This window comes from Stenella coeruleoalba (genome assembly GCF_951394435.1).
Source record: "Stenella coeruleoalba genome assembly, chromosome: 2".
NCBI lineage: Eukaryota > Metazoa > Chordata > Mammalia > Artiodactyla > Delphinidae > Stenella > Stenella coeruleoalba.
In genome coordinates this window covers 180753067-180765224 of record NC_137147.1, presented here as the reverse complement: position 1 = coordinate 180765224, position 12158 = coordinate 180753067, and the positions used below count along the sequence as shown (strand labels likewise).

The following is a 12158-nucleotide window of genomic DNA, read 5'->3' as shown; positions in this document are numbered from 1 at the left end:
GATGTAGCTAGAATTTATCCTACTACGACACGTGAAATAGGTGTCCATTATTTTTTAGATGGCTACCTAATTGTCCCAATACCATTTATCAAATAATACATGTTTCTCTCCTGGATTTTAAATCCTACTTTTATTATATAATAAATTCCAGTTTGTATTGGGGTCTCTTTCTGACCTTCTGTGTTCTTCTACTGATTTGTCTATTCAAGTGTCCATTCCAAATGGTTTTAACAAACTGTTTAAGCAAAATGTTTAAATTATAGCTTTATCATTTGTTTCAGCATCTGAAGGGCTTATATCCCTCCCATTACTTTTTTGTTTATTTACCTTTCTATATAAACTTTAGAATCAGCTTGCCAAGTTCCAAAAAAAAACCTGGTTGGTTTTTAAAATTGGGATCCTATTAAATTAATAGATTAACTTAGGAAGAGTTAACAGCTACGTGATGTTGAGTCTCCCTCCCAGGAACATGGTAACTTTTCCATTTGTGTATCTTTTCTTTCGTTTGCCTCAGGAGTGTGCTTCCAGTTTTCATCACATCAATCACGCCCATTTCTTCTTGGGTGTATTCCTAGCTAGTTTATCCTTATTACTGCTACTATGAAAAGGGGGACTTTTCTTTCATTGCGTCTTACGACTGACTGTTGTTGTTACTGTTTCCACTCTTAGCAGTGAGTAAACTGACACTAAGAGAAGTGACCTTCCGAAGTCTCACCAGTGGCAAGCAGCTGAGATGGAACTTGGCCTCAGATCTGATTCTACCCCGATACCAACTTGTGGATAGAAACCATCCAGTGTTTAATATATACCTTGGTGACAAACGTGTATCATTACTATCACATATTTGTTTCTTTTCTGTTGGAACTTAAAGGAATCTTGAGACATGACCCCGCCCACTCTCATTTTATTGATGGGGAGAATGGTACAGGGCTATCAAGAAGCTGTCCAACGTTTACAGGGGAAAGAAGGAAAGAGAGATCCCGTCTGACCCTGTCACCTTTGTTTTATCAATTCCCGTTCCGTGAAGCAGCTTGAGGACATGAGGGCGGTCTTTGTCCATTGCAGCTGGAAATACTGCCTTGCAGCCTTGGTTTTGGCTTTCAAGCTGGTAATGTTATTTTAATCACCCCCTGCTGAGTTTTTTCACAGAACTGAAATTATAAGGGCTGCTTCTATTTTCTATACTTGTTTAAAATACTGTTTTGCTCTGCCACCCTAGAATGCACAGGAGAAAGGGTGTTTTTTTTTGATGTCAGCACATTTCATTTCATTTTAAAATGACCACATCCTGGTTGACAGGGGCTTGGATTCTTCCAAGGAAGCCGAGGGTGGAGAGGTGGTCAGTTAATACTGTCATTGGCCTGCAGAGGGAGCTCTGTGGTTTTCTTTTGCTCCAATGCACATCTGGCCCATTGGTTAATGTAGGGGAGTGACTTATGGACTATATAGTATTAGAGAGTCAACTTAGCTTTTCCTTTCCCTACTGCTCTGCTATGTAATGGATCTCCACGCCAGGAGTCGGGGTCAGTGCACAGAGGGCTTTACTCACACGTGCTCCACAGCGCTCTGAAAGGCTCTGGAAAATCTCCCTTCTAGGGATAGGCCACAAGAAGTCTTCTGTGGTCCTGAGAACCCAGCACCCTTGGGCTTTCTACAAAGAACCATTTCCTCTTCCGTATAGTTTGCCAGTTACTGTTTAAATTCATTTTAAAAATTAGAAATGTAGACATACTCATTACAGACCATTCTGAAAATTGAAAACACATTAAGAAAAGAGTTGCTCAGAACCTGCGACACAGAGCTGCCCACCGTGGCTGTGTCTCCTTCTGGTCTCATAGGCTCCGTACTGCCTAAAGCCTTCATGCTCTGCGATCGACACTTGCAAAATCCGTGTCAGGACAGCTTCCTGCGCTGGAGAAGATCAGAGCAGGAACGGCCTGACATCCGCAGAAGGTTCTGCGATGGCCACTCAGCTTGACTGAAGAGAAAACCCTTCTCCCTACGTGTCCTGAATTCCGCTGATGATCTGAGGACGAGTGGCTTGTCCTAGGGCTGCTTGTGGCTCCTCTTCTCAGCCCATCCGACCCAGACATTAAACGGCTAGTTCATGACCCTTTGCTGTCCACGTGATGGCAGAGAACTCTGAGATGCCATGTGACATGACAGCACACATTTAACTTGTCACGGAACAAATGTTTTATTGGGAGCGGCACATCGGACACAAGGCAGTGAGTCTGCTCCGCACACCGCAGCCTGTCTGCCCTTGAGCGTTTGGAAGAAGCAAAGAGGGTGGAGACCGCAGCTCTGGCGCTGGCTACTGTCCACAGAGAGAAAAATGTGAGTTTTTAAGAAACTTGTTGCCCGTGCTTCTCTCAGAGAGGAGGTATTTGTTTACTTCAAGGAAACCAGAAGAGATAGAAAAGAATGGAGCTTCAAGACCCCCAAGTGAGAATTCAAATACATACAGAATCCCCTCGAGTCTTTACAGTTGTGACCTGATATCTATTCTTTGTCTACCTTTGAATTGAATGGATGCTTCAGACCACGGTGAGCAAAATGGCGGAGTCTGATTTCCAGATGCTTATCAGTTTCTTTGAAGGAGGGAGAAAAGTAGAGAGAGAGAAACAGGGATCGAGAATGGTCGTGCTTCCTGATTCCTTGGTCCAGTTAAATATTATAGGGATGTTTCTTTATGGGGTATGAGACATATTTCCTTCTTTCAGTCTTTGCTGCGTAAGAAAAAGAATTTTTTTGTTAGTTAAAATTATTTTGTGTAAACCTTTAACAACTACAGGGTTTAAAAAAAAAAAAAACCAAACAGTCAAGCAATAATCTACTTAGAGCTCAGGTTAGTTTAGTTTAGACCAGTGTAGGGATTCTACGGAAATAAAGTTTATGATAAGTAGATGCTTTCTAAATTAATTAAATGAAGTGTCATTAAATAAATAAATAACATTTAAAAATAATAAATGTGGAACACAGGCCAAGGGAAAAAGAAAAACTAAGAAATTTTTATTTGCGTTTTCTCAGGTTGATTTCTTGTGGATGAAATGTTTCCCCGCTCGACTGAGTGGGGTGTCATCAGCATCTCAACAATGAAGAGGAATAGAATTTGTAAGAGATAAAAGGCTGCCCTCATCAGCATTTTAATTCAAGGAGAAGCACACCTATTGAAAAGGGTTCTGTCCATCTACACACAGCTTTGTAAGAAGGGTTAGAAGGTCCAGGATGAGCCAGCAAAGGTAAGAAGTGGGATCCCGAGGAAGAATCTCTCCAGGTTTGCACCCCAAATGACTGAGGGTATTTCCTGAGGGCAGGTTTGAATCTGAAGGACTGCCAGCCTCGTCAGACTGCCGTTTCAGACTTGGGCAAGCCTGAGATGAAAGATATGCCAACGGCAGGAAGCTTTTTCTAAACTTCCATTAGGCAGGACGTTTCCATCCAAAAGAGACTAAGGGTTCACTGCTTAAAAAGTGCGGCTAGGGCTTCCCTGGTGGCGCAGTGGTTGAGAGTCCGCCTGCCGATGCAGGGGACGCGGGTTCGTGCCCCGGTCCGGGAAGATCCCACATGCCGCGGAGCGTCTGGGCCCGTGAGCCATGGCCGCTGGTCCTGCGCGTCCGCAGCCTGTGCTCCGCAACGGGAGAGGCCGCAACAGTGAGAGGCCCGCGTATCGCAAAAGAAAAAGAAAAACAAGTGCGGCTACACAGTAGCGTGGCAGTTGAGCAGGTTCTACGCTGCAGCCTTGATTTCATTTGGGGGATGGGCATGAGTGCTATAGAGCATGATTCGCTCAATTAAGGAATTAGTCACGATCAGATAATTACTTAGACGTCTGTTGGAACCTATGAGCTTATCAGGGAAGACTTATTCCCAGACGAAGAACTTTTATAATCTTGCCACAAGAGGAGTTTAACTTGTTGTGATCTTTATCTAAAAAAATAAAAATACACTAGAGGAGTGCATTGGAAGAGGCCTAGTTTACTGTCCTTGAATGCAAGGTTGCTCGGCCTGAAAGATGGTGTCCGTCACGTGGCAGACGTCCAGTCAACAATTGTTGAATACATTTAATGCATCGCCACTGTCTCCCACTGTGGACTGTACACCTGGCTTCATTTCCTCAGATGACAGGAAGGAAACGCCTGTATGACTCCCCACGTAATTGAGCGTCTTCTTGGATTGGGCCAAGAGGACGAAGTCGAAGCAGTTGACCCTGGACAGATAGCTGACGAAAGACGCAGCTGGAGATGCTGGGCGTTGAAGGAAAAGACCCTGGCTGGTCGTGTGCTGGTGACCTGTGACATTGGACTCTGTGGGTCCAAGAGGCCTCAGAAGCAAGTAAGCACCCAGATGGGCAGGCAGGGGAGGCTTCTCCCTCCTCTGACTCCCATATCCTCACCCACCCCACCAACCACATGGATGTTTTCAGTCTTTGGAATTACAAGTTCTGTGTTTCAGATCGCATGAGTGATGTATGTTCCTTGTAGAAATGTGAAAAGTAAGCACAAGGACAAAAGTTCCCAGTGATCCTGGTACCCAGAGCAAGGATTGTTCGTATTTCAGTGTACGATGCAGCCATACTTGTTTCTGCAACTAAATATGCCCCCGTCTAAGTATCACTTTATACTAACATACGTCTGTGTGTTTACAGTATGAGGATTTACAGTACAGGTGGTTTCCTGTGCTTTGCGTCATTAAAACACGGTATTGCCTAGAACATGTTTTTTATCGGCTGCATAATCTCCTCAACGCAAGTGTCGTGGTCGTTCTGGAGAACCCGCCCAGGTTCGAGGGGAGGGAACATAGGCTCTCCCTCCTAATGGGGCAGTGGCAAGGTTCTGGAGTAGCCTGTGACCTGGGAAGACACTGTGCGTTTATGAAAAATCTGCCCCAGTGTTCACTGCTTGGATTGGCCGTCACACCTGCTACATAATCTTACCTGTTCCCCCGTGTTCTTCTGCCTCCTGCAAGAGCTTAATCACTGGAATGACATAAGATTAAACAGAGGTGACAAAAATAGAACAGCCTGGGTCAGACCGAGGGAGGGGATTTCAGGGGGTTCAGTACTTGCCATGGTGATTATTACCAGACTCTCGGCACCAGCTGTCCTTGGCCTTCGGCTCTCGGCTATGATGCGTGTCCCCAAAAAGCCTTTTGAAGTGGGAAGGGACAAGCCCCTGAAAACAGAACCTTCCTAAGAAAAAAGTGAGGGGGGCGCTTCCCTTTGATCACTGGGTAACTTTAAGCAAATTACTAACTTCTCTGTGCCTGCGTTTTCTTATCTGTAAGATGGGGATGATTATAATACCCATCTCATGTAGTTATAATGGAGATCAAAATGTGCTCATCAGTAAAGCACTTAGAACAATGCCTGCCACGTAATAAGCTCTTAATAAATATTATATTTTATCACTATTATTAGTAGTAGTAGTGGTGGTAGCTGTAATAGTAATATAATTAATTGCTGGAAATTTAGATCTCAGGTTTTTGATATTATAAATAATTTATTAGAGCATCCTTGCAGGTAAATTTTTGCCCATGTTATCTGTTTATTTCCTCAAAGTGTAATTGCTACATGTGTATATTTGAAGGCTTTTGATACATGTTGCATACTCTACTCCAGGAAATGTGTTCCAATTCACTTTACAGTCAACATTTTCAAAGAATGCCGATTTACCCACTCTCTTCAGCACTGAGGGTTGTCATTTTAAAATCCATATGTGAACACATTGTTTCTTTAATTACTAGGGAGGCTGAGAACTCTTTCCACGTTTGTAGTGAGCTGTATTAAATCTTTCGTGGGTTGCATCCTTCTCCATGAATTGAATTAAATCTACCTAACAAAGTTTAAGGCATTTATATTATACTTATTCTTATATTTTAATACATATTTTATATATCCCATATTTATTGTGATTTAAAAACTTTATTCCTACCGTATTATTTTGTGTTTTCTGTTCACAGTATGTATACATATCGTATGTAAATTTCGTTTCTCCTTTTCTGCTTTCTGCTAGAATGATTGAGTTTTCTTAATTTCCTTTTCTTATTTTTGCTGCTGCCGCTTTGGAAGTTATACATTCTATTTCTATTCTCCTAGTGGTCGCCTTCCAATTTTTATCTCGTACCTGAATTAACAAGTCTGTACTCATTCAGCCTTTCTCCCTTCCACTTTGTAATGTACAGACCCTGGGTTGCCTTACTTTATGCCCCTCCTGTCTCTCCTCAATCAATTATTGCTATCTGGTATTTTATTCCACTTTTTGCACTTCTTTCCTGAAATCTGTCATTGATTTTTTTTTTACATCTTTATTGGAGTATAATCGCTTTACAATGGTGTGTTAGTTTCTGCTTTATTACAAAGTGAATCAGCTATACATATACATACGTTCCCATATCTCTTTCCTCTTGCGTCTCCCTCCCCCCCTTCCCTATCCCACCCCTCTAGGTGGTCACAGAGCACCGAGCTGATCTCCCTGTGCTGTGTGCTGCTTCCTGCTAGCTAGCTATTTTACGTTTGGTAGAGTGGACATTATATACACTGTCACTGATTTTTATACAACTGATTCTTTTTTTTTTTTTTGCGGTTCTCGGGCCTCTCACTGTAGCGGCCTCTCCCGTTGTGGAGCACAGGCTCCGGACGCGCAGGCTCAGCGGCCATGGCTCACGGGCCCAGCCGCTCCACGGCACGTGGGATCCTCCCGGACCGGGGCACGAACCCGCGTCCCCTGCATCGGCAGGCGGACTCTCAACCACTGCGCCACCAGGGAAGCCCCTATACAACTGATTCTTATTTAGATTTACCTGAATGCTTACCTATTTCATTGCTGCTCACATTATATTTGTTTCTTTTGAATTTGATTACTTCTTCTTGAAGAAAATCCTTTAGTAGTTCCTTCAGTGAGAGTTACTGGGCTAGGTGGTCTCAGTCTTGGTCTGTCTGAAAATATTTTCAATTTTTCCTCACTTCTGAATCAGTGGATATAAACATCTAAATTGTGAGTTGTATTCTTCCAGCACTTTGAAGATATTATTCCACTGTATTTTGGCTTTCATGGCTGCTGCTATAGCATATCTACAGATACAGCAAGAATGCTCTTGCTGGTTGCTTTCAAGCTTTTTCTCTTTGCTTCTGATTTGCAGTTTTACCAACATGTGTTCAGGTATAGTCGTGTTTTATTTATTTTGCTTACAATGTGTTGCACATCCTGAATCCACAGATTCATATTTTTTATAAACTCCGGAAAATATTCAGCCATTCTCTTTATGAATACTGACTCTCCTCCGTCTCTTGACTCTTTCTTCCTGCAACTTTAATTAGATATATTTGGATGTTTTCATTCTATTTGAATATCTCTTAACTCCTCTTTCATAATTTCTACCTCTTGATCTGGGTATTGCATGTTGTAAAATTCCCTCATATTTTCTTTCCTGTTCACTGAGTCTCTGATCAGCTGTATCTAATCAGATAAAACCTATCCATTCAGTTTTTAACTTCAATTACTAGATTTTTTATTTCTAAAACTTGTATTTGGTTACTCTTCATTTTTGCCTGGTTTCATTTTTGATAATGATTTATTCTTTTTCTTACTTTTTGAATTCCTTCCTTTTTGACATTAATCATGTCACGTATTTTCATTTTATAGTCTATAAGATTAAACAGTTATCTGAAGTTCTCAGGTTCTAATACTCTTTTTTTATTCTGAGGGCTCTTAATCCTAGCAGATTATTTCCTCAGGCATTTCACAAACAAGAGTTTTTGTGAGCTCATCCTCTGTAAAAATATTGTGTAGCCTGAGTTTAGTGCCCTGGGGATTTTCACTGTCTGGAACAAATTTCATATTCTTTTCTTAAATTGGGTTTTCCTGAACCATGCTGTTAGTGTGAAATTGAACCAAAATCTGCATGAAGAGTCGTTACCAAGTCCCAGGAAGGATTTTTTTCCGACTCCCAGTGCGATAAGCAGTACGCAGCCTTCTTGTCACGTCTCTGTGATCTTACGTGGATGTTTATCTGGTGCAACCTTTCCTTGAGGGTGTGTTCTTTAAGGGCCCCCACTTGCTGCGGGCGTCTTGATCTCCCTTTTACTCATATGGGACCAAAACTCTTCCTTCCGTCTTGGCAGGAGTATTAAAATTCAAGCCTCAAGATTACGTAGGCTGACAGCCCTACCTCTGGGACAATCGCCGTATCAGCTCACATGCTCACTGCTTTGGTCCTTAGCTTACTCTTTATTCCTTACTCTGGGCTTTCCTTTCCTTTCCTTCAGGCTGTACTTAATGTCATATTTGTCCTATTTTATCTTGCATTACCAAATACTTGCAATGGTTTGGTTTCCAAACCGTACCTCTAAAAATGGAAGTCCCCGCTTGTTGTTCAATTGCAGCTGATGTAATTTTTCCTGTAGGCTCTAACGGGGACTTGAGGAGGCACGAAAGCCCCCCTTCAGATGCAGTCTTCCTGATTCTTACGATAGAGGGAGGCCTTCAGGATGCACAGAGAGCGCAGCTGTGCGCTCTGGAGTGGGGCGACGCGCTTTGGGGTGAAGGTGAAAGGCACAACTCAGGGCACGCTGCACACAAGACGATGCGATGCAGCCACATGCCCAAGAGGAAGGAGACAGCAAGGGCAGCCAGACGCGCCTGAGCCCCAGTGCCTTGAAATGAGTGCCATCCTTCTGGAAACAAGAGTCCGGTGAGGAAACTGAACGAATCCAAGGTGTCTCTTGGCCTCGGACACGGGAGCTCACATAATCTGCGTGGTGGAGAACACTGGTTGAGAGATGCAGATATCACCTCCCCGCTGCCAGAAAAGAAGTTCACAGCAGCCCTGGCTCTGAATCCGAGTACAAAGTGTTCCAGTTCAGAGGAAGAGCTGTCACAGGTGTCACGCTGGTAATGGTCATTCTGACTCACAAAGCTACAAACCATGTCTGCACCCGCCCAACCAATGAAGCCAGGAAGCGAACTTACTGTGGGAGACAATCTATGCGCAGGACCATTGGATCATTCGCTCTTTTGAATTAGTCTCACTGGAACTCTCTGTGCTCCAGAGAGACACTTGTTATTACGTAAATTTAAAAGGTTGAAATGGAAGACAGTTTTAGGAATAAAGAGGGAGTTTTAGGAAGAAAATGTAGGTCTTAGAGCGACAAGTATTTTTTATTAATTGCATCACAGAGGGCCTGGAATTAACTGAATCAGATCAAACTTTTAGAAAAATGGATGTTCAGAAAAAGCTCCAGTAAACTTTCCAATAGCTCATTGATTTTGGGCTGAGCCTCTGTAACATACCTGGAATATTGAAGAGGGCCTAGAATCACCTAGAGGTGTGTTTGTGCCCCGTGTAGCAACTATCTCATTATTTAGTCTGTCTGAAATTAATATGCACAGCTTGGTGGGATTTCCCGGCCTTAGGTGTTGTGGATAAAAGTACTATTCTACATAATCTGTCTCCCTTTTCCTCCTGAACACCCAGATGGAGTCCCTTTCCCAGACTCCCTTGCAATTCGGTGTGATCACATGACTGACAGTGGGTGGGACGTGAGTAGGAGAACGTGTGCGTCACTCCCAGGCCTGAAAACTTTACACCCACTCTCCGATATGCTCTTTTCCTTCTCCCAGTGATTGGGGTGGCAACCCCCAGGCGACCCAGGAAGCCTCACGTTAAAGACGGCACACCACCTTCAGCCTGGGTTCTTGTACGTCTACGTTGAGCAGAGCTGCTTCCCTGGACCTCCGTGGATGGTGCCAGTTCCCTTGTGCTGAAGCATTGCGTGCTCGTGTCTGTTCTTTTATTACAGCCTTGCCCACCTGAGTGAACGCAGACCCTAACAAGGACACCAGGGTGTTGGCAGCCTGTGCAACCCCTGCGTGCCTGCCCCAAGATGGAATGCTTGTTCCTAGTGTGACTTACGCAAGGTGCTCAGCAGTGTCTCTGGCCATCCTCCCCCGGAAAGAGGTCCTCTGCATCCCTTTGTCACCCAGCGCCCAGGGTCTGCACTCCTATCTCTGTCACCCACGACAGCCAGATCGTCGACCAGCAGTTGCCCTAAATGCACAGAGATTTTGGATACGTGCTTATTCAAACCCCCGGACACGTGAAACTGGGCTGTGCGTTCCCCTGCCACACCCTCCTGAAGCACTGGGCTTTGTTTGAAGATTTTGGAGGAGAAAGAATATTATTTCATACTAAAATAAACATGAATGGGCAGAATGCAAAAGTGGATGAATTTCAAAGACCAAGCCTAAGACTTCAAAGAGAGTTCAAGTTTGCATTTACGGTTCTGGGTCAAGTACTTAGCCCTCCCCTGGGTGCTCATCCACTGTGATTTATTTATTTATTGTTATTCTCAGGGTTTTAGGTTTTAGGGTTTTAGGTTTTCATCCAGTAGCCAAATATTTTCTTCCAATACAGGGAAGACACCTAATTCAAAGGTTGTCAGACGATTTGTTCTTGGCCTCCCTTCTCTTCCCATCCCCTCTCCTCCCCCCTGAAAAAAAAAAAAAAAAAGAGATAAATTTACCACCCAAGCTTACAGACTACGACGTAGGCTATAACGTGAGTCTCCCAGCTGAACCCTGGAAAGGGCCAGGCTCCCATGCAGCCTGTGACCTCGGGAACCTCCTCCCCCCACTTTTCATGAAGGTGGGAGTAGTTCTCAGGCCCAGGCCCCACTGCGTTTCTTTACCCTCAACCCAGACCAGTCCCGAGTTTGTGACTTGGAGCTGCATGTGATCTAGCCATCTAACACAGAAGGGCCAGCTTCTGCCCTGAGCGGTCTTGTGTTTAACTTTCAAAGTGGGCATCCTTTTGTTTTTCCAAAAGTGCGTGTCCTCTTCTGATAGCCAGTGTATCTGCAGTTAGCACCCACTTGGGAAGAAAACAACCTCTGGATCTGGTGGCAGATTAGCAAAGACCTCCTCGTTTTCTGGGAGTGGACCCTCCACCAGCAACTCATTTCGGGGTCACCAACCACATTTCTCTTGCTGAATTCCCAGCCCTGCCTGTGGCATCCTCTTGAATTGCTGGACATGTGTTTACTTGACTCTGGTGAGGAAAGTACTCCCAGGGTCAGATTCGCTTTGCTTTCAGAAAGGACCAGGATGAAGCTGGTGAAGGGGTCCAGGAGGCAGCGCCTGCCTCGAGCTCCCTGAGGACGGGGAGGTCTGAGGGGTGAGCATGGCCAGTATCAGAGGAGCTGGGACCCGTCTCCTGTGCCAGACCCTGCGGTGTGAGAGTTTCGCTTGGACGGGAGACAAAACCAGGAGGCAGGAGAGGGGGGTATCAGGATGAGGGGCAGAAGTAGAGGCCACGGTAGGAGGGGCTGGAGTGACAGGAGTAGGAGATGCATGGCCCAGGCGGAGGTCAGCCAGACTGTAAATATGGGATCATAAGACCTCTTCTGAGTTTTCAATAAGAAATCTTAGGTAAAGTGCCTAGTATATAATGAAAGCTAAATAAATGTTAGTTATCTGAATGAAAAATTATAGAGGGGCGGGGGTGTAGACCTTCTACCACTTCCAAGCAAAAATATACTACTAATAATGAAAGATTGGGAGGAAAGAGGAAGCCTTTTATAAGAAACATAATTTACAGTGTTATAAGAATAACATATGTGAAAGCACTTCTCTTAAGAGACTTTAGAGCAATTTTAGGGTCACAGCAAAATTGAGGAGAAGCTACAGAGACTTCCCATGTACCGCCTCCTCCCACACACACCCAGTCACCCCATCATCAACATCCCCCACCAGAGTGGGACGTTTGTTACAACTCACGAACCTACACTGAATCATCGTTACCCAAAGCTCACAGTTTACATTAGGGTTCACTCTTGGTGTTCTGTGGGTGTGGAAAATGTATAGCCACATGTCTCCATCATTATAGTGTTAAACAGAGTACTTTCACTGTCCTAAAAGTCCTCTGCACTCTGCCTATTCATCCCTTTCCACTTCAGCCCCTGGCAACCACTGACCGTTTTACTGCCTCCATAGTTTTGCCTTTTCCAGAATGTCATATAGTCAAAACCATACAGCGTGTACCCTTTTCAGATTGCCTTCTTTCACTTAGTCATATGCATTTAAGTTTCCTCAATGTCTTTTCATGCCTTGAGAGCTCATTTCTTTTTACTGTTGAATAATAATCCGTTATCTGGATGGACC

General features: G+C 44.1%; 1 protein-coding gene across 1 annotated transcript in view; it reads left to right on the top strand.

Moving 5' to 3' along the window:
• Positions 1-1357, top strand: part of MTPAP (mitochondrial poly(A) polymerase) — a 62396-nt gene extending 61039 nt beyond the window's left edge. Inside the window, exon 12 of the mRNA XM_079912734.1 lies at positions 670-1357. Within this exon, the coding sequence (XP_079768860.1) occupies positions 670-675 (6 nt within the window). The 3' untranslated portion in view covers positions 676-1357. The remainder of the gene's footprint in view (positions 1-669) is intronic.
• Positions 1358-12158: the final 10801 nt, after the last annotated feature.